The sequence below is a fragment of the Hemicordylus capensis genome, chromosome 9 (genome assembly GCF_027244095.1).
Source record: "Hemicordylus capensis ecotype Gifberg chromosome 9, rHemCap1.1.pri, whole genome shotgun sequence".
NCBI lineage: Eukaryota > Metazoa > Chordata > Lepidosauria > Squamata > Cordylidae > Hemicordylus > Hemicordylus capensis.
The window spans coordinates 17,748,021-17,768,098 of record NC_069665.1 but is presented as its reverse complement, the minus strand read 5'-3'; the positions used below and the strand labels follow the sequence as shown (position 1 = coordinate 17,768,098).

The 20,078-nt window shown below is 45.6% G+C and overlaps 1 protein-coding gene across 4 annotated transcripts in view; it reads right to left on the bottom strand.

Moving 5' to 3' along the window:
* The window catches only part of SLC7A10 (solute carrier family 7 member 10), a 90,933-nt gene that overhangs the window by 18,003 nt on the left and 52,852 nt on the right, over positions 1 to 20,078 (bottom strand). For all 4 annotated transcript variants that reach the window (XM_053271057.1, XM_053271058.1, XM_053271056.1 and 1 more), the window contains one exon: positions 2,273 to 2,477. In XM_053271057.1, the coding sequence (XP_053127032.1) occupies positions 2,273 to 2,477 (205 nt within the window). The remainder of the gene's footprint in view (positions 1 to 2,272; positions 2,478 to 20,078) is intronic.

Below are 20,078 nucleotides of genomic sequence, written 5' to 3'. Positions count from 1 at the left end.
CCAAGGCATCTAACAAAGTCTGGACAAGTGCCCTGGAAAACTATGTTTCCCAGATGCCCTGGCACCTAGTGTGTGGCCATGGCATCCTAGGTATAGGCACCAGGGCGGGCAGGAGACCTCATACATATAGCCTCCAATGGGACCTCCCTGTCGCTGCTGCCAGGCAAGTATGGGGAAGGAAAGGGGGCAATGAGATGGATGATGGAGTCCAAATTCAGAAATGGCGACATAAGAAGTGCTATTTTCTCTTTTTGTATTTAAAACAACAACAACAACACAGTAAAGCCAAATTCTAGATCAAGCTAAACAGAGTTTGTTCTGGTAAAACAAGGTGGCCGTGTTTCCAAAACCTGGAATACCTCTTTGTCTAGGGTCAGACCAAAGAAATGTGGGTGTCCACCAAATGGCAAACTCTATCAACACTCTTTCAGCGATCTTAAAAACTACTCTCTATCTTCAGCCTCAATAAAAATGGCCCTATGAAGACAACCAAGGTTAAATCATCTCCCAGCTGAATTATTACAAGCCTGAGGGAGGATGTTTATGCTTCCGTAAGCCTGAACGTTTTGGAGCAAATGAAAAGGTTTCCATTTTTACACCTCATTTATAACTCTTGGCTTGGTCTCTTTCCTTCATGCAATAAATATTGATGGATGGTGATGCTTAGCCCTGCAAATGATCAAGGGTTGCAGAAGATCCTTCAATTTTAACTGCCTTTGCCCTTAGTGAACCTTACAGAGGTGTTTTTTCATTTAATTATGACATGCTAGTGATCTTTCCAAAACCTGCTGTTACGGGGCCCCGAGGAAAGTGCGTTTGTGCCTGCTGTTTACCTGCACAGACATGCAAGTCCCATCTGTAAGCAGATGCTCTCCACTCAGTTATGCTGCATCAGTAATCCAGGATGCAACAGAAACCCTCCAGTTAGTTCTTTCAGATACAAATCAAACTAACAGACTTTCCTTAAAGTGCACTGATGAGCTTTGAAGTGTGTTGCTTCAGAAACATCTGCTCAAGCCTCTTAACATGGAGAGCAATGGGGTAAGAAGCAGCTTGGTGAAAGCCAGTTGAGGGAAGGAGTGAGAACGGTGAACAATGAAGTCCTGGTTTAAATCTTGCCATGCGCTTACTAGGCAGATTAGACAAGGAGCGGCCTCAGCCCCCCCCCCCCCCCCGCCCCGCCCCCCAGACTGGAATATGGGTTATCTGGAATATGGATAGTGCAGTCAAGATCAAGAAAATACATAATATATTGTAGAGATAAAAATAATACATGATCTTAAATCTCTACCACAGTATATCAGTATGTGTAGTGGTTGGCAAAGTACACAAAACAAAGAGGCTATTTACACGTGTGTGCAAAACTGGGCTAAGGGATCAGGCCCGATCACGGCGGCACCATGGCGGCAAACCCGCCTATGAAGCCTCCCTTGAAAACGGGGTTAGGAGAGCGAGTGGCAGGAGAGCGAGCGCACCCACGTGGTGCATGAGAGGAGCTCCGGGGGACACGGGGGCGTGTACCGGCACCCCGGCCCTTGGAGCTGCTACAGCAGCTGGTGCTTGTCTGGGTGGGTGATCCGCACACCCCAGGGAGGAGGGCTGCTCATGTGCGGGGCAGGTAAGCATTTTGTGGCTTCTCCTCCTCACCCTTTTAGAGCCCTTTTTCAAATTGTGAGAATGGGCTCCATGTTGGGTATGAACCCGATCCAAAAGGTAAACCACAGCGATACAAAAGATCAGGAATAACTGTAATATGGTCCTAGGTTAATAATATAACCCTTTTAATTCTAGTTTACAAGGTGATGAATATAGGGATGGAAGAAATTTTTGAGTTGGGCTATTTTGTTCATACAGTCTGGAGGCGCTACTAGGCCCTTGTGAGAACAATACATGGAAAGTCTCTAAGGAAGACTACGAGTCAAAACGTGTCTGACTTTATAAAGATCTATATGGACTCAAACTCACCTGGAATCACTGGACGATCTAGTCTGAGGACTTTTACAATACTTGAATTACCAAACCAGCATGTGTCTGATGAATTTTAATGTATTTTAAAAAAAACAATCTTTGATAAGTTTTAAGTAATTCTATGCAGCATTATTAACCTTCATTATTAAAATACCCATTTATAGTCTTATCTTTTGTAGTTATATATTATTAACCTAGGACCATATTACAGTTTCCCCTGATCTTTTGTATTGCTTTTGTGCAGTGGTTGGAACACTCAAGAATGAAATAAACTCATATTTATTAGAGCTGAAGCAACACTTACCCAGTTAGTTCACCAAAAATCTCAGTGACATAGGAATAATCCCCTCCTGATTTGGGGATGGTAACACCTAATTCAGCGTAACACAATGACCCAAGGGCTGCGATTCCTCCGCCGAGCACCCAAATTATGAGAGCAAGACCCACTGACCCAGTATGCTCGAGGACTCCTTTGGGTGAAATAAAGATGCCGGAACCAATAATATTCCCTGAGAGGAACAAAAAGCGGAGGAAAAGATCAATCAATACGTGCATCTTTTCATTCTCACTTTCAAGAGCAACTTCGGTTGGACAACAAGAAGATTGTGTTGTACTTCTACTGTGCAGAGCACCTCCTGATTATCCACCCATCCTCAAAAAAGCCATGTGAGGCAGGCCTCTCAATGCACACACTTGCATACCTGCCAGCATTTCTTAGCTTGTAACAGCCCTTTGCTCATAGAAGGATCACTATGCAAGCCTCCTTCCGTTTTGTGTTGCTAGTTGCGTGCTACGTTCATTTACTCTGCCGTTGCCTGCCCTCCACTGATGGAAGAGCCAAGAAGGCCACTGTTCTTTGGGCTAAAATATGTGAGAACCACCAAGTTGCCCTACAGTACTGGTAACAGTTCAAAATATGCCTCAGCAGCTGTGGTGTTGGCATGGGTGCTTTAGGGTCCATGCACATGCAAGCATACAGAAGGCAAGATGCATCCAATCACCACTCCAGTATTTACCTTCCAGAGGCCCTGGAAGAATGGCAATACCAGCACACAACTACATGTGAACAACGCATCCTCAAAGGCTAATAAGGACACTGATCGGCCAGAAAACAGGGGGCGTCCCCCTGGTAAACTCAGACAGCTGAAAGGGGCGCGCTCAGCTGACCCCACTCCAGTCCTCCTGTCTGTGTTATGAGAGGTTCTTCCACACATGCAAGTCACCAGCTGCACTGACTGCCTCTTTCGTTCCCAAGCCCAATTGACAGAGATGAACTTGAAGGCCTCTGGGCTACTTGCAGCATGGCATTGACCCATATGGCCCAAAGGCCTTCAAGCTCATCACAGGCACTTCAAATGGGGCTTGGAAACAAAAGAGGCAGTTGGTGCAGCTGACACGAATTTGGCACGATGTTGAAATGTTGGGAATGTCAAAGAGCGGTATAGAAAATAATAACGACGTATTCCAATCATCATGCACCAATCAATATTCTGACAGCCACATTTTGTATCAGATGCGATTTCTGAACTATTTAAAAACCAATCTTTGACCGGCTTCCATTTTCATTGTTAAATAGCAACCAGATCAAGCCCTCCTGTGTCTCATCAGGACTGTGGGGGCAGAGGGGCTTTAACTCTCCTCCTCTCCTACCATGGTCCTGATCATGTCTCCCATGCAGCTGCTATCTGCAAGGAATAAAAGCTATCATTCGTGTCAGTGATAGCTTCCCTCACCACTGCCCCTTGGCAAATAGCCACAAGGGCAAATTGATCAGAACCTCAGTAGGGAATAAGATTAAAACCTGCTGCCAGCCTTAGAGAACTTGAGAAGCTGCCTTATTTTGACTCAGACCCTTGGTCAATCTAGCTCAGTATTGTCTACACCAGTGATTCTCAAAGTTGGGTCCCCAGATGTTATTGGACTTCAACTCCCATAATCCCCAACCAAAGGCCACTGAGGCTGGGGATTATGGGAGTTGAAGTCCAATAACACCTGAGGACCCAAGATTGAGAATCACTGGTCTACACTGACTGGCAGCAACTCTCCAAGGTTTCAGGCAGGAGTCTCTCCCAGCCCTACCTGGAGATGCTGCCAGGGACTCAACCTGTGACTTTCTGCATGCAAAGTAGATGCTCTTCCACTAAGCTATGGCCTCATCCCAGGGGGCCAATCTGGCTTCTATTTCTCATTTTAACTCCCTTGCAAAGCATGGAGTTTGACTCGAAGTATGTACATCGTTTGGCACTGCTTGTGACGCAGAACTGGCACTCCGCTTCCTGGTTGAGAGAGGAGGGCAGGAAGAGAGGCAGCCGCAGGATCTCAGGTGGTGCCGGCATGCCATCTACACAGGAAGGGAAAGCTCAGACTACAGGGTTCTTCCTTTTCTCAAGCACAGCTTCCTGTACTCACCATTCCATGCTAAAGTGCCAAACCAAGAATGCTGGAAGCTCCTATAAGGGCATGCCCTAACAGGAGAGCAGCCAGCAAAAGGAATGACAGCTACTGGTGCTTTATAAGGGAGATTGCAAGGCAATGCATTTCCAGTGGTCCAGGCAGGAAAAAGAGACACTCAATGCAAGAAACCGTTTCCACGGAAGCTTTGAGGAAAGGGTGGATTACACTGCAAGAAGAGAGTTTTCTTGAAGGAAGAAAAAAATACAGCATTATGAAGAGATTATACGGACTTGCAGCCGAGTGGCTTTCTGGCTAAGATGTTAGACCTGGAAAGGGAAAGTCTAATTAATATTCAGAAGAACCTTCCTAAAGGAAGACAGTCACCCTGGGTGGAATGCTAAACTAGTCTGAGAAAACCTGACGTTTTAGAGTCTGGAACAAGAACAGCACTGCTAATAGACTGGATTCTAAACAAGAGATGTGCCCTCCAGGTTCAGGGACTTCCTTTCAAGTGCTACGGGTTATGTAAGGAGAAATCAGGAGGTAGTGAGAAGATTCCACAGGACAATGCAGTGATTTTCAGTAAAATGCAATGAGCTTGTGCTCAAGCATCCCTAACCATTGGTTATGTAGACAGCACAGAGGTGCATAACATGTGGATACTATCGTCCAGCATTTGTATAACTCTTTTCAAGTGTATTATGTTATCACAACTTCCAGAGGGGCACAACACAACAAGGAACTTTGGGATACTTAAACACAACACCACAACAAATCTGGTAGCATTTAGATCAGTTCCACCCTGATCTGGCTTTTCAAAGTCAAGTGTTTTCCAGTCACAGAACGGTCACATTATGTTTAGGTTAGCTCTCTGGTTCTAGAAAAAAGTAAGGGTGTCTTCGATCACAGCTATGGAAATAAATGGGGGGAAATATTGCAAGCGTAAAAATGAGTAAATATTTAGGACTTAGTCTCCATCTGGTGGCTCCAGAATGAAAACCAGCAGTGTGGATTAGCACGGTAGTCTTTTAATAGTAATGCTGGTCAATCAACCGTTAGCCAAACTGTGTTTTTCATCTTCACCAAGGTAAGAAACGCACAAGGAATTTCTTAGAACCTATACAAACGTTTTGCTTTATTTCCTTGGTGTGAATAAAGTGCACTTAACAAAAGTGGGTGAATTCAAAGGAAGGCTTTAAAAAGGTACGTTTTGGTAGCATCTGCTGATGTTCTGGAGGGGAAGAAAGAGGAATAGAACAGTATCACGAGGGTGAAATTACCTCAGTATTTGTATTTGTGTGTGCGTGTGCGCAAGTTTTAATTTCTTCCTCTTCTTTTAGCTTCAGCAATGTGAAGACAAGATGGAAGTAGGGGGGAAAGACTGCCAGACCACTGTTCCCCTCTAACAGGGATTCCCAGATGTTGTTGACTACAACTCCCAGAATCCCCAGCCAAAGGCCATTGTATCTGGGGATGCTGGGAGTTGCAGTGAACAACATCTGGGAATCCCAGTTAGAGGGCGCACTGTAACCCAGACACCTAGAAATTTGAAGCTGGGGCCAAGAATGTTATGGCTCCCTGAGTTTCCTGTTAATTTATTGTTTTAATATGTTTATAGTAACATTTTATATTTGGTTGTTACGCATCCAAAATGCCTTGGCAGATGGGCGGCCTACACACTGTTGTGGTAAATAAATAAGTATTAACTTGGCACTTTCAGAGGATATGATGCAGGAAACACACAACCCAGACATGGCCATAACATTTCCAGGAGTCCGGAAAGCCTCCCAAATCTTCTCTAGGAAATGGGATTCTCTTCTTATGGTCATCATGGCAATGCAGATGTCTAGAACCTAGGGATGTGCTCGAACCAGTTCATGCATTCCTGGGAGGGGGGCCTTTAAGGGGCGAGGAGGGTGCCCTTACCTTCCCCGCCGCTTTCCCCCCACCGGCACTCTCCCCAAAACCGCTGGTGCGGGGCTGCAGCATACCTCCCTGCAGCCCTGCATGCGCGTTGGCCATGACACTTGCCAGGGCTGAAGGGAGGTGCCCTGTAGCCCTGTACCAGCAGTTTTGGGGAGAGCACAGATGGGTGGGGGGAAGTGGCAGGAAAGGGAAGGGCACCCTCCCTGCCCCTTAAAGCCCCCCTTGCCTTTGAACCAGCTCAAACGCCCGACTGCTGGACTGGTTCGGTGCTCTGTAAAAGGGCGCCGGACCAGTTTGTACACATCCCTACTAGATCCCACCTCTCCTCTTGGCTTTTGCATTTCCAGAAGAAGCACGCGTGTCAAAACAGAGTGAGGCTGTTCTCACGAGCAGCCATGACAGGGCTACGGCAGCACCAGCTGCTTTCAGTCAGTGCCGAGACACTAAGGGGTGCCTTCCTGTTGCCAGGGGGATGCCCACAAGGCACCACACACTCATGTGCTGCATTGTGGGATTTCCGGGCAACAGAATCACATGACATGGCCCAGCCCCTGCAACTCCGCACTGCCTGGGGCAGCAGCAGATTGTCTGGGCGCACAATCCGCGCAACCAGCAAATGGGCCCCAGTCCATTGTGTGGGAGGGGAGCTTCTGCCGCCTTCCTCCCCATGCAGCCTCCAGCGCAGGTCCCTGATCATGAGCAAAGCCCAGTGTCTGTTAAGATACCTGACCTATGGCTGGTTGTGCCACTTTAGAGTCAGCCTCTTCAGCCACCACAGCCGGACATGGAACCTGAAATAATCCAACCCAGTTCTTAACAAACAAAGACAGTCGACAGCCCCTATTGGTACACATTTCAGAAAAACTTACTATCAGCCCAACCTTAAGGTATTTTCATGCCACTCCGCCAACATAAGCCATCATTAAGAAATGTCAACTACAGTTTGGCACGCTGTCTATGTTGATAAACCCGAGTTGAAGACCAATAAACAAACCAAACTCAGAAACCCTGGCTTGGTGGGTTTGCAAACCATGATTTGTGCTATGGTTGGCATGGTATCTGAACTGACAAACCATAGTTATGGCCATTGCTCTGCCTCTGGAAGTCACTGCATCCGGAGGCAGGAGTGTGGAGTAGGCAAAAGAAGCCGCTCCAAAGTTTGTATATTGGGAAGTTCAAATTATGGCTAGAGTTCTAAACCATGGCTGGGCTCTCATTTATTAAGAGAGCGAAAGAACTGTCATCTTAATAAAAGCATATGAGCAATCAGTAACTGTTTTCGTTGCTTTAAATACAACAGTGTTATCCGAAGCAGTGGGGACATGGGCAAACACAGTAGCCATGCACGCTTGATGTTAAAGAAAAGCCTTTTTGTTCTTAATAACTTTGAAAAATTCGGCCACAAATCGTTCAAGAGCCGTTCATTCATGTGAAAACATGACCCCTGTAGCACTGCCAAAGTTAAGGAGACCTTAGGTGATCTGCTCCAGAATTCCTAGTCACGCAAATACATTCGCTCAGCCTCTATGGCCCCATTAATGTACAACATACGCTGTCTTTTCAGATATGGAACGCCCTCCCCGAAGAGCGTCGCCATGTTCCCTCCCTCAGTGTTGTTGGTTTTTAAAAAAAAATTAAAAACACATCCTTTTAAAGATGCTTTTTAATCTTTTACCTGCTGCTTATATCTAGTAGGGTTTTTAGTTCTCAGTTAGCTTTCTATAAAAATAACTTTTAATTTGAAACTTTTTAAAAATTTTAATTTTAAAATGTGGTTTTAGTCTGGTCTTTTAACTTGTTTAACTTTCTTAAGGTTTTATTTTACATTCTATGTGTTTTGTTGATGCTTTGAGCTGTCCTGAGCAGTAGTGTACTGGAGGGGCGGGGTATAAATATCATCATCATCATCATCATCATCATCATCATCATCATCTATGAGATTAGAAAAGAGAACCTACAAAAAGATTTTACCAGGCAGTTATCGCAAGTCCCCCCTGCCCCGCAGTAAGACATAACAGTGCAACCAGTCTCAGAAAAGGTAAAATGTGCCATCGCATCAGTGTCAACTCGTGGTGCCCACAGAGCCCTGTGGTTGTTTTTTGTAGAATACAGGAGAAGCAGTCTTTCTTTCCTGGCTGCTGTCCCTGGTAAATCCCTATCTCTCTATTTGCTTTTTGGGATGTCTTGTTCTCAGTCTAATGGCCAGATACGCCATTCTTAAAGGGTTGCTACTTACTACCCCATCTCTATAGAAGCTAAACCTCCAAGTTGGTGGTGGACGCAGCTTGTGTCCTACATGCAAATGCACACACATGATCATTAAGGCACCCTGTAGGGCAGGGCTGCACAACTTTGGCTCTCCAGCTGTTGCTGGATTACAACTCCCATAATCCCCAGTCACAGCCGCTAACAGGGATGATGGGAGGGAAGTTGTGCAGCCCTGCTGTAGCACATAGCCTGCCAATTCACATACTGATGAAGCTCATCTTGGATTGATGCTAACGGACGGCAGGACAATGTTTAGATCTTTAACCCAAAGAGCAAACACTGCCCTGACCTTTAAAACAGTGCAGTGCAATATATACAGTACACAGCTGGTGACGACGATGTCTTTATTTTCCTCTGTGACATGTTGCAGGGTGTGATACTTGTAGCAATACGGATGGGAAGGCCATTCTCCTAAGCCAAGAATGACATGCATTGTGTCAGGGATTTCAAAAGCATTATAATTAACTCTCTATAGGCAAAAAAAGAAAAAGAAAAATTAACCTGGATTCCTAGGGTACAAGACAAGGTTAAAGCCTTTGCAAATCGGACTTCTCATCTTCTCAGCTAGCACTTTAGCATAAAAGTAATGAATTAGTATGGATGTGCTTGCTTCTTTATCATGCAGAAGTCTGTGCATTTTGGGGTGGTGTGTGTGTGTGTGTGTGTGTGTTTGGAGGGTGTGGTGCCTGCCCCCACATATACTGGTGCCTGGCCAAAGGAGTTATTCCTCGTAAGTGCTTCTCAGCCCCACATAACTGCAGATCAGGTCTTAAATGTAGGGGAGACCGACAACAAAAGGCCACAGACTTGTATGCCAGAAGTGCCAGTGACGCCTCCACAACAGTGTTCCACACAATACTCATTGTTACAAGCCACACATTGCAGCCGGTCATGTGAAGCCCGCCGATCACTCCCAGTCCTGTTGCTCCTCTCCCGGGTAGCCCTGATTGCAAACCCAGGCTTACAATGAGGTAGGTGGACGAGTGTGCAACCTCCTGCCTCACTCGCTGGTCGTGTGGGTTGCTGCGCTTCCGCTGTGGCGGCCGGTGAGGCTGGTGCCACCCCCTCCGCGAGCGGTAGTAGCGCTAAAAAGTGATGACTGAAGGTACCGCTGGCACCTGCAAGCCGCCGTGAGCTGTGGCGCCCCACCTGACATCCAGCGCGGCAGCTGCCATGTCTCTGGCACTCACCTGGCCTCTGCGCATGCGCGGAGGCCATTTACGTGGTCAGCAGCCACTGCGTGGGAAGCCAGGTGGGGCACCATTGCTTGGGGCAGCTTGCAAGTGCTGCCGGTACCGCCAGTAATAACTTTTTTAAAGTACCGCTCCGGCACATTCATGTCATTTTAAAAAAAGTAGTCTTGGGAAAGTACAGCTTTCTCATACGTGGGATAGCTAGTCATGGGCAAAAGGTCCAGGACGGGCTATAGATTGGTTGGACACCGAGCAAAACTGACCTTAGGAATCTGTAAAGAAGATGGGATAAATCACTGCTTGGAAATCCTCATGCCCAGTCTTGTCTGAGCCAGACAAAGCTAGGGGATGTCAGAAGCTGAAGGTAGCCATGGGTGCCCCCAGCCCCTTTACAAAGGGAGGAGTCAGGCCCATACATTACAAAGGATGATGCTTAACTCAAGGAACATAACCTAGTGAGTGTCCTTGGAGACACAGCTGTATGGGGGAAGCTACCTTTTGCCCACAGCATCCCTAGTTACTGGGGCTATATGGTCACTTCCTAGCAGTGATCTGTACACAGCGGCTGAAGTGGGGACGGGACCCAGCAACACTCTTGGGAACACACCAGATCAGATGTTGCTTCTGCCATTACAGCTCCAGCCCCAGGAATACTGCTCTGCAGGGAGGAAGAAACTTTGAGCTAGACCTAAAGAAAGCTGTTCTTAGCATGGCATTCGGCAACATCCTCACAACTAGCCAGTGTGGCATAGTGGTTAGAGTGCTGGACTAGGACTGGGGAGACCCGAGTTCAAATCCCCATTCAGCCATGAGACTTGCTGGGTGACTCTGGGCCAGTCCCTTCTCTCTCAGCCTAACCTACTTCACAGGGTTGTTGCGACGAGAAACTTAAGTATGTAGTACACCGCTCTGGGCTCCTAGGAGGAAGAGCAGGATATAAAATGTAAATAATAAGAATGTCTTATTTATTTATTATTTCTCTGTGTCAACCGCCCTGAGCCATTTTTGGAAGGGCGGTATAGAAATCGAATAAATAATAATAATAATAATAGTAGAAAGGGAGTGTCCCTGGGGAAAGCAGTGGGGATGGTGCCAGCATGCAGCAAGCTCAATAAACTGCTAGGACCCACGGATGTTTGAGGGTCCACTGAGCTGATTCTCCACTGGTCTCCTGCAACCTGGATACCAGTGAGGAGGTGGGCTCAGGATGCAGAAAACATGATGCCAGCAGTGCGCTTTCCTGAGTGAGGGAAGCAGCAGATCACACCTAGGGGACACAAAAACATACAGGATGTGGAAAGAGACAGCAAATACACAGGATATGCAAAGAGAGAGCAGAGGAGAAACTGAAATGAAATGTAAGGCACCAACTAGGTCATGTTCAGTTGCAAGTGGTAGGCTATGCTAATATTTAATACTAAAACACAAAGCAGACAAACATTTAGAGAAAATTTGATTGTCCTACTGATATTAGTGAACATCCATAATGGAAACCATTCTTACACTAGGTTACGACTATCAAATTAAAATTAGGTCCATTATGGATGTTCAGTAATACCAGTAGAACAACCAGGTTTTCTCTAAAGGTTGGGATTACATGGGAACCATAGCAGTAACTAAAACTGACTGTCTGTATTGTGCCCTAAGCTTGTTGGAGTCCTATTGATTCCAGTAGGACTGGCAATGGAGTGGCTATCGATCAGTGACAGAACACATACTATGCATGACTAAGAATCCTGGTATCTCCAGTTAAATCCTTGATATCCCTGGTAAAGGTAAAGTTGGGCCATCGAGGGTATCTCCAGTTAAAGTATCAGAAGCTGGGAAAGACCTCAGTCTAAGACCCTGGTGGGCCAGAGTACCAACACTGGATTAAATGGACTAATCGTCTGGCTCCATATATGGCAGGTTCAGATGTTCCATGCTTACCCTTAACTTTTCCATTTGAACTCAACAGGAAACACAGCCCAATTCCATGCTTGCTTATTGGGAAGTAAATCCCACTGAGTTCAATGGGAGGAAACTCCCAAGCAAGTGCACATAGAATTGCAGCCTTCACATGTGCTTTATTTTGGTTGGATCGTGCCCATTGATCAACCACAGACTAATTAAATTTGATGAGGATGCAGGTTTAGTTAGGGGCTGAATGGCAAAAACAAAACAAATATTATATAACAATGCATTTGCTTTGCAACTGAGCAGTGAACTAAGCATTCTACAGTTCAGTGCCTGAGGGTCTAATTGAGAAGGGATAATTACCTGTGTCTTACATAAGATAAAATGTTTTCTCACTTAGTGGCAACAAGTGCTGGTGGACAGAGTGAGGATTGACCCAGAAACCTAAAAGGGGGAAATTAAGGGTCAAGTTACATGTGACACTCAAATCCCATAAATGTTGACCCTGAGTGTTTTCTTGCTTTTTTGCAGGACATTGCCATCTGGGTCAGCATTTCCAGGGAGAGGGCATTCAGCCCTTTCCCTGTGGTTCATTTCCCTTATCAAAATAATCCTCTTTGAGCAGCCTTCTGCTTTCCTGCACAGGACAAAATATAGCCCTGAGAGTGTGATTTTGTTATCTATGTAGTGCAACCACACTTGGAATACTGTGAACAGATTTGGTCACTCCATCTCCAGAAAAATACAATATAGAGCTGGAAAAGGTGCAGAAAGGGGCAGCTAAAATGATCAAGGGGGTGAAACACCTTCTCTTTGAACTAAGGCTAAAGCACGGGTCTCAAACTATTATAGATGTTGGACTACAACTCCCATCATCCAACAACTCCTACTGACTATTGTGTCTGGGGTAGAAGAGAGTGTCATCCAAAAAAAAAAAAACAACCTGGAGGGTTTGGGACAGCTGGCCTAAAGTGTTTGGGGCTCTTTAGCTTAGGAAAAAGGAGACTAATGGGGAACACTACAAAGCAGAGCTGGAAAACTTTGGCCCTCCTGTAGATATTGGAGACATTTCATTTCTCCTGTCAGATCATCAAGCTAACGTTACCCACAATGTGGCTACGTTTTGCCTAATAGCAATGAATATATGACAATACCTAATGATCAATGTAGTGGAATAATCTATTATGTGGTTATATATTCATAACATTGTTCTAGTAAGAACTAATCTGCCTACTTTCCTTTCACTATCCCTACAACTGGACTTAATTTAGTTCAAATCGGTTAGGTGGTCCACAAGTTGAACCTCTTGTGCCTCAAACATTCACGCATCTGCCATCTTGGATCAGGGTGGACGACATCATTACAAATGACAACATTGAGGTGTCCCTATAAGTCACTCACTACAACTGTACAAAATTTGGGTCAAATCGGTTAGATGGTTAGTTCACTTGTGCCTCAAATGTTTATGCGTCCACCATTTTGAATTGAGATGGATGACATCATCACAAACAATGCCAGTGAGGTGTCCCTATGTGTCTCTGCAGCTCTTGCAAATTTGGTTCAAATCAATTAGGCATTTCACAAGTTTATGTCTCCGCCTTCTTGAATCAGGGTGGATGACATCATCACAAACTACACTGTTGAGGTGTCCCTATGTGTCTTTACAACTGTACCTGATTTGGTTCATCTTGGTCCAGGTGTTGCGACATTGATGTGGGGGGACACATGGACACACACAGAATGCCGGCTGATCATAAGCCAACACAGGAACATAGGAAGCTGCCATATGCTGAGTCAGACCATTGTTCTATCTAGCTCAGTATTGTCTTCACAGATTGGCAGCAGCTTCTCCAAGGTTGCAGGCAGGAATCTCTCTCAGCCCTATCTTGGAGAAGCCAGGGAGGGAACTTGAAACCTTCTGCTCTTCCCAGAGCGTCTCCATCCTCTGAGGGGAAGATCTTCCAGTGCTCACACTTCTAGTCTCCCATTCATATGCAACCAGGGTGGACCCTGCTTAGCTAATGGGACGAGTCATGCTTGCTACCACAAGACCAGCTGTCCTGGAAAGTAGGCTAAAAATTATATTGTTGCTATTGTAACAGGTGTGATATTATGTTACTTCATGTTTCTGTACTGGTCAAAGACTGTAATAAAGCTTACCTACCTACCAACTACAACTCCCATCATTCCTAACTATTGGCCACTGTGGCTGGGGATGATGGCAGTTGTAGTCCAACAATAGCAGCTGCATGTACAGCCCTGTTATATGAAGTTACACATCGTGTGGAGAAAGCAGATAAAGATGAGTTTTTCTCCTGTAACACTAGAACAATTAAACAGAAAATATTAAAAGCCAACCAATTAAATTGATTAGTAGGAGATTTAGGATGGAGGTAGGGAAAGTATTCTTCATTCCACACAACATTAATTTCTGGCATGTGCTGTCAAAGGATGTGGTGATGGCCACTAGATCAGGATGAACAGACTAAAATGCTTTATAAGAAGTCAAACCAATGGGCTGTCCAGCTTAGTCAGCTTACCAGCAGCAGGTACACCGTGCAAAGTTCCAGTCATGGATCTTTCCTAGTTCTACCTAGAAAATCTGAATCTGGGACCTTTTGCACGCGAAGCAGGTGCTCTACCGCAGAACCTGAGCCACAGCCCTAAGCATGAATCTTGTTCCAATAGGCAGCCCATCTACACAATAAAAAGCTATGCCAATGATGGGGGGAGGGAATATCTATTGAAGTAATTAGTCCATTAATGCCATATATAAATCAATAGTTGACAGAAAAGATTAGGCCAGTTGAAAATTGCTTATGGTTCTATTTCAGCTGTGATTGCCTGGAGAAAAATATTAGAAAAATCTATCTGAAAAATAATGTGAAGATAATTTAATGGCCACTGGAAGAGAAAAGGTTGGTGTTTAATGTGGAATGAAATTACTTTAGAGATCGACTTCAATTCTAGTGCCATTGTTAACAAAAATTCTTTGGCAAGTAATGACAGGACCATCTGGGCCATGATTCCAAGAACTACGAGGAGAAATGCAAAAAAGGCTCACTCCTGGGCACAGTTTGTTCAAGAGCTTACTCTGGTATGTGCACAATTACCGGCGGAGGGGTCCCACCTGAAAAGACAGGGGCTAGTGGTTTAGGGTCAAGTACATTGAGATGTACTCCCAGTACATTGAGATGAGCACTTCTTGCTTCCATTTGAAAACTGAGATGGCAACTCGTGCCAGGCAGAAATGGCACTGAAATGGTTCAGATGTAATGTCAAACTAACGTTTGTCATGATGTCTGAACCAGTGTTCCGTGCAACAGGGATTTCCAGATGTGGTTGACTACAGGTCCCATAACATCCTCCCCCACCAAAGGCCATTACAGCTGGGGAGGCTGTAGTCAGCAAGATCTGGGAAGGATCCCTGTTGCAGGGAACACTGCTCTGAACTAATACCCCCCAGTTGTTACTTGATGAAGGATATACAGTACTAGAACAGCACTGAGGCCAAGCTGAGGCCCTCCAGCTGTTAGACTACAACTCCCATCGGTCTCAGCTGCAATGCATTATGGCTGGGGATGATGGGAGTTGGAAAGCAGGGGTGCAGATTCTTCCCCCAGCATTTGAGGAGTCTCCCCTGATTTTATTGGACTCTCCCTCTTGCAAAACCTAATAACCCCTATGGGCAATCCACCAAACATAGGCTGCATTTGCACGTAATGTGGAACTGTGGGCCTTCTCCCGCTCTCCCGTCTGAATTAGGACATAACGGAGAGTGTCCTTTCTGCAAAGAGGGGGAACTGGCTGTGTGGGCTTCTTTCTTGACTGAACAGCCAATCACAGCCGGAGTTGAGGGAGGAGCTTCCTCCCTCAACTCTGGTGAAGGGGATGCCGCCTGCAGTTCCACATTTGGATGTACCACAGGCTGCACCCAATCTTGGGTTGCAGTGATGAAACTCACTACAACCCGAGGGTTCAGACTGGGAGTTCCAAATCCGAAAGCTTGGGTTCATTGCCATGCCAAACTCCAATTGCTCGCATTCGCACATAACGTCTGTGAAACCTCTGGCCCCTTCAACTGTGGTTCTGCATAACATGCCAATTTGGTCATATTTCCCCCTGCCCTAAAAGTGTCTTTCCCTCCTCCCACCTCCTCCTCCCATACATTTCAGTGAGGAGTTGTTTGTCAAGTTTGCCCCTCTCTCTGCAGCCCTGCTGTAGGTGCGGGGCGGGGTGTATGTGTGTCTTTCTGCACTCCTCAGATTATGTTCTAGAGAACAACATAATTGTTCTACAGTTCAAAAGAGAGCTCAGCAGCTCCAGCGTGTGAAGCAGCAAGCTGGTGCCACTGTAGTGGTCATTTGTGCAATGGGAGAGAAGGTGCAAACACCCACCCAGAAATTTAACTTCTAGAGACGAGAGAGAGAGAGAGAGAGAGAGAGAGAGAGAGAGAGAGAGAGAGAGAGAGAGAGAGAGAGAGAGCGATATGAACCCAAGAGAATGACAATGACAGGCAACATTTTAGCAAGGTGTCCCCACAAAGGCAAAGATAGGGACAAAAGGTGTATTAGCAACAGGTACCAGAAAATTGGAACAGCTCCTGCAAAACCTGGAGCATATGTAGATTCTCTGGAAAGAACTCTATGCATGGAACATTTGCACAAATTGCTTGCGTGAGCAAAACAGCTCCTCCACATGCAGAAGGGGTGTTCTGGCTTGCAACAGCCTTGAGCTATAATTCCAGCATTCTTCCTGGGTTTTGCTTGGGTAGGAATTTCTAATCGGATTATGTTATGTCAAACTTAAAACATTTTTAAAATTAGACTATTTAAGATATTTTAAAACACTTTATTATTTAACCCATTATTGAGCTTGAAAGGAACTAGTTGGCTTTGGAGCAGAAATGTACAAAAATGTATAACAACTGGAGGATGCATGGAGTTTACTCAAAACCACAATACTAGAGGCCCAGTTAGATTGTATACCCAAAGGGAGGGAAGGTACCACTAAGTCCAGGAGGATGCCAGGATGGCTAATAGGTAAAGTCAAGGAAACCATAAAAGGGAAGAAGACTTCCTTCCAAAATTGGAAGGCCTGTCCAAATGAAGAGAACAGAAAGGAACACAAAACTCTGGCAAAAGAAATGCAAGGTGATAATAAGGGGGGCGAAAAGAGAGTTTGAGGAACATTTAGCTAAAAGCATGAAGAGGAATAACAAATACTTATTTAAATACATCAGATGCAGGAAACCTGCCAGGGAGGCGGTTGGACCATTAGACAATGAGTAAAAGGGATTATTAAGGAGGATATGGAGGTTGCGGAGAAGATAAATGAGTTCTTTGTGTCCGTCTTCATGGAAGAGGATACTGAGCATATACCTGTTCCTTAACCAGGCTTTTGGGGGATGGAGGCTAAAGAACTGGGTCAGACAGAAGTGACAAGAGATGATGTTCTAAACTGTCTGAAAAAATTGGAAACTAGCAAATTGCCAGGGCCGGATGGCATCCATCCAAGAGTCCTCAAAGAACTCAAATGTGAAATTGCTGACCTCCTTCCTAAAATATATAACTTATCCCTGCAATCAGGCTCTGTACTTGAGGACTGGAGAGTAGCAAATGTAACACTGATTTTCAAAAAGGGATTCAGGGGCGATCCAAGAAATTACAGGCCAGTTAGTTTAGCATTCGTTCCAGGCAAATTGATAGAAAACATCCTCAAGGATAAAATTGTAAAGCACATAGAACAACAGGCCCTGCTGGGAGAGAACCAGAATGGCTTCTGCAAAGGTAAATCTTGCCTCACAAACTTTTTGGAGTTCTTTGAGAGTGTCAACAAGTGTGTGGATCAAGGTGATCCAGTTGACACAGTATACCTGGACCTCCAAAAAGCTTTTGACAAAGTTCCTCATAAAAGACTCTTGAGAAAACTTAGCGGTCATGGGATAAGGGGACAAGTACATGTGTAGATTGCAAACTGGTTTAAGGACAGGAAACAGAAGGTAGGGATAAATGGAGAGTTTTCACAATGGAGGAAAGTAAGAAGTGCCCCCCCCCCGGATCTGTACTGGGACCAGTGCTTTATTCACAAATGATCTAGAAGTAGGGGTAAGCAGCGAGGTGGCCAAATTTGCAGATGATACCAAACTCTTTCAGGTAGTGAAATCCAAAACAGATTGTGAGGAGCTCCAAAAGGATCTCTCCAAACTGGGTGAGTGGGCGACAAAATGGCAAATGTGGTTCAATGTTGGCAAGTATAAAGTGATTAACATTGGGATGAAAAACAAGTATATGCTGATGGGATTTGAGCTGTTGGTGACTGACCAGGAGAGTGAACTTGGGGTCGTGGTGGACAGCTCATTGAAAGTGTTGACTCAATGTGCGGCAGCTGTGAAAAAGGCCAGTTCCATGCTAGGGATCATTAGGAAGGGGGTTGAAAATAAAACTGCTAATATTATAGTGCCCTTATACAAAACTGTGGTGCGGCCACACCTGGAGTACAATTCTGGTCACCACATCTAAAAAAAAGGACACTGTAGAACTGGAAAAGGTGCAGAAGAGGGCAACCAAGATGATCAGGGACCTAGAGCACCTTCCTTATGAGGCAACCTTCCTTATGAGGCAAGGCTATAACACCTGGGGCCATTTAGTTTAGAAAGAAAATGACTGTGGGGAGACATGATAGAGGTCTATAAAATCATGCATATGAGTAGTGTGGAGAAAGTGGATAGAGAGGAATTCTTCTCCCTCTCACATAACACTAGAACCAGGGGTCATCCCATGAAATTGATTGCCAGGAAATACAGGACCAGCAAACAGAGGTACTTTTCCACACAACACATAATCAACTTGTGGAATTCTCTGCCACAAGTTCTGGTGACAGCCAATAACCTGGATGGCTTTAAGAGGGGTTTGGATAACTTCATGGAGGAGAGGTCTATCAATGGCTACTAGTCAGAGGGCTATAGGCCAGATCCAGCCTCAAAGGCAGGATGCCTCTGAGTACCAGTTGCAGGGGAGTAACAGCAGGAGAGAGGGCATGCCCTCAACTCCTGCCTGTAGGCTTCCAGTGGCATCTGGTGGGCCACTGTGTGGAACAGGATGCTGGACTAGATGGGCCTCCTTGGGCCTGATCCAGCAGGGCTCTTCTTATGAGCAGCCAATGGTTCTGGAAATGTGCTTGCATTTGGATTAGATTATGGTGGCTCCTGTACCCTTAAGAGGTGTGTAAGGGAGGGAATGTAAACACGTTGTGCATTTCTCACTCCTGAACTTGCCAACATTTCCACCTTTTTCACTGGGAGCATTTGCAGAAAGCAGGCTCTACTGTGGGTTTACTGCGAAGCTTTACCACAAGTTCTAAGTTATCCCCCCAAAACCGATGCAAAAAGTTGATATCAACTTTTACTGGATATAACTTGGTACAACTGGATATAAAGCAGACTGCATTCTTAACGTGCAATGAAAAACCTAAATTGTGTGTAAAGTGCTCCCTGATAGTTTGCAGGGATTTGGGGGTAAATCTGGTAGATATGTGAATGCACACCATTCTGGAGGAGATGCAAACTAAAAGACCTGTCTGGAAATGCTCCAGAGATGAAGTACTTCAGTCTCTCGTGGTCATTGGGATTAGGATTGATGGGAGTTGTAGACAACATCAACTGGAGAGTCAAACATTGCCTATTCCTGAGTTAGAGCATAACTCATCAATGTTAAGTAGTCTGAATACACAAAATAAGAAGAGCCTTGCTGGATCAGACCAAGGTCCATTTAATCCAGTTTCCTGTTTCCCCCGCAGTCAGTCAGATGCCTGTGAGATGCCTCCCAAAAGCTCACACACTGGGCACAAGGCAGGAGTCCTCCTCAGCTGTTGTTCCCCAGCAAATAGTGGTCTGCAGCATACTTCCTCTGAAACCGAGAGTTCCTTAGAGCCCTCATGATGAATAGTCCCTGGTGTCTTGCTTAAGGACAGAACCAGTGCTTGCTGAATCAAACCAAAGTCCACATAATGCAGAATTCTTTGCAAGAATCTCAGCAACCAACAACAAGCAGTCACAGCAAGTTGCCCTGTCTTGAGTCAGACCGTTTCTCTGTATTGTCTCGCTCAGTACTGTCTTCACTGACTTGCAGCAGGGTTTCAGACAGGGTCCCCCCCAGCCCAGCCCTACTTGCACCACATGAAAAGCAGGTGCTCTACTACTGAGCTGCGGCCTGGGCACTGGATGGTCTCCTGGAAATTGGGCAGAGGTCCACCGGCAGACCCTAACCTCCCTTCTGCCCAGCCCTGCCCCACACAGCTAGTGAAAGGTACAGGGACCCTGCTTTCCTTTCCATCTGGTCACCCACTTCAGCGCTCCATTTCAGGCTTGTCTGTTCTGATTTTTTAACTTCCTCTGTGCTTCTTCTTTTTCTGACATCCTGCTCCTTCTGTCTT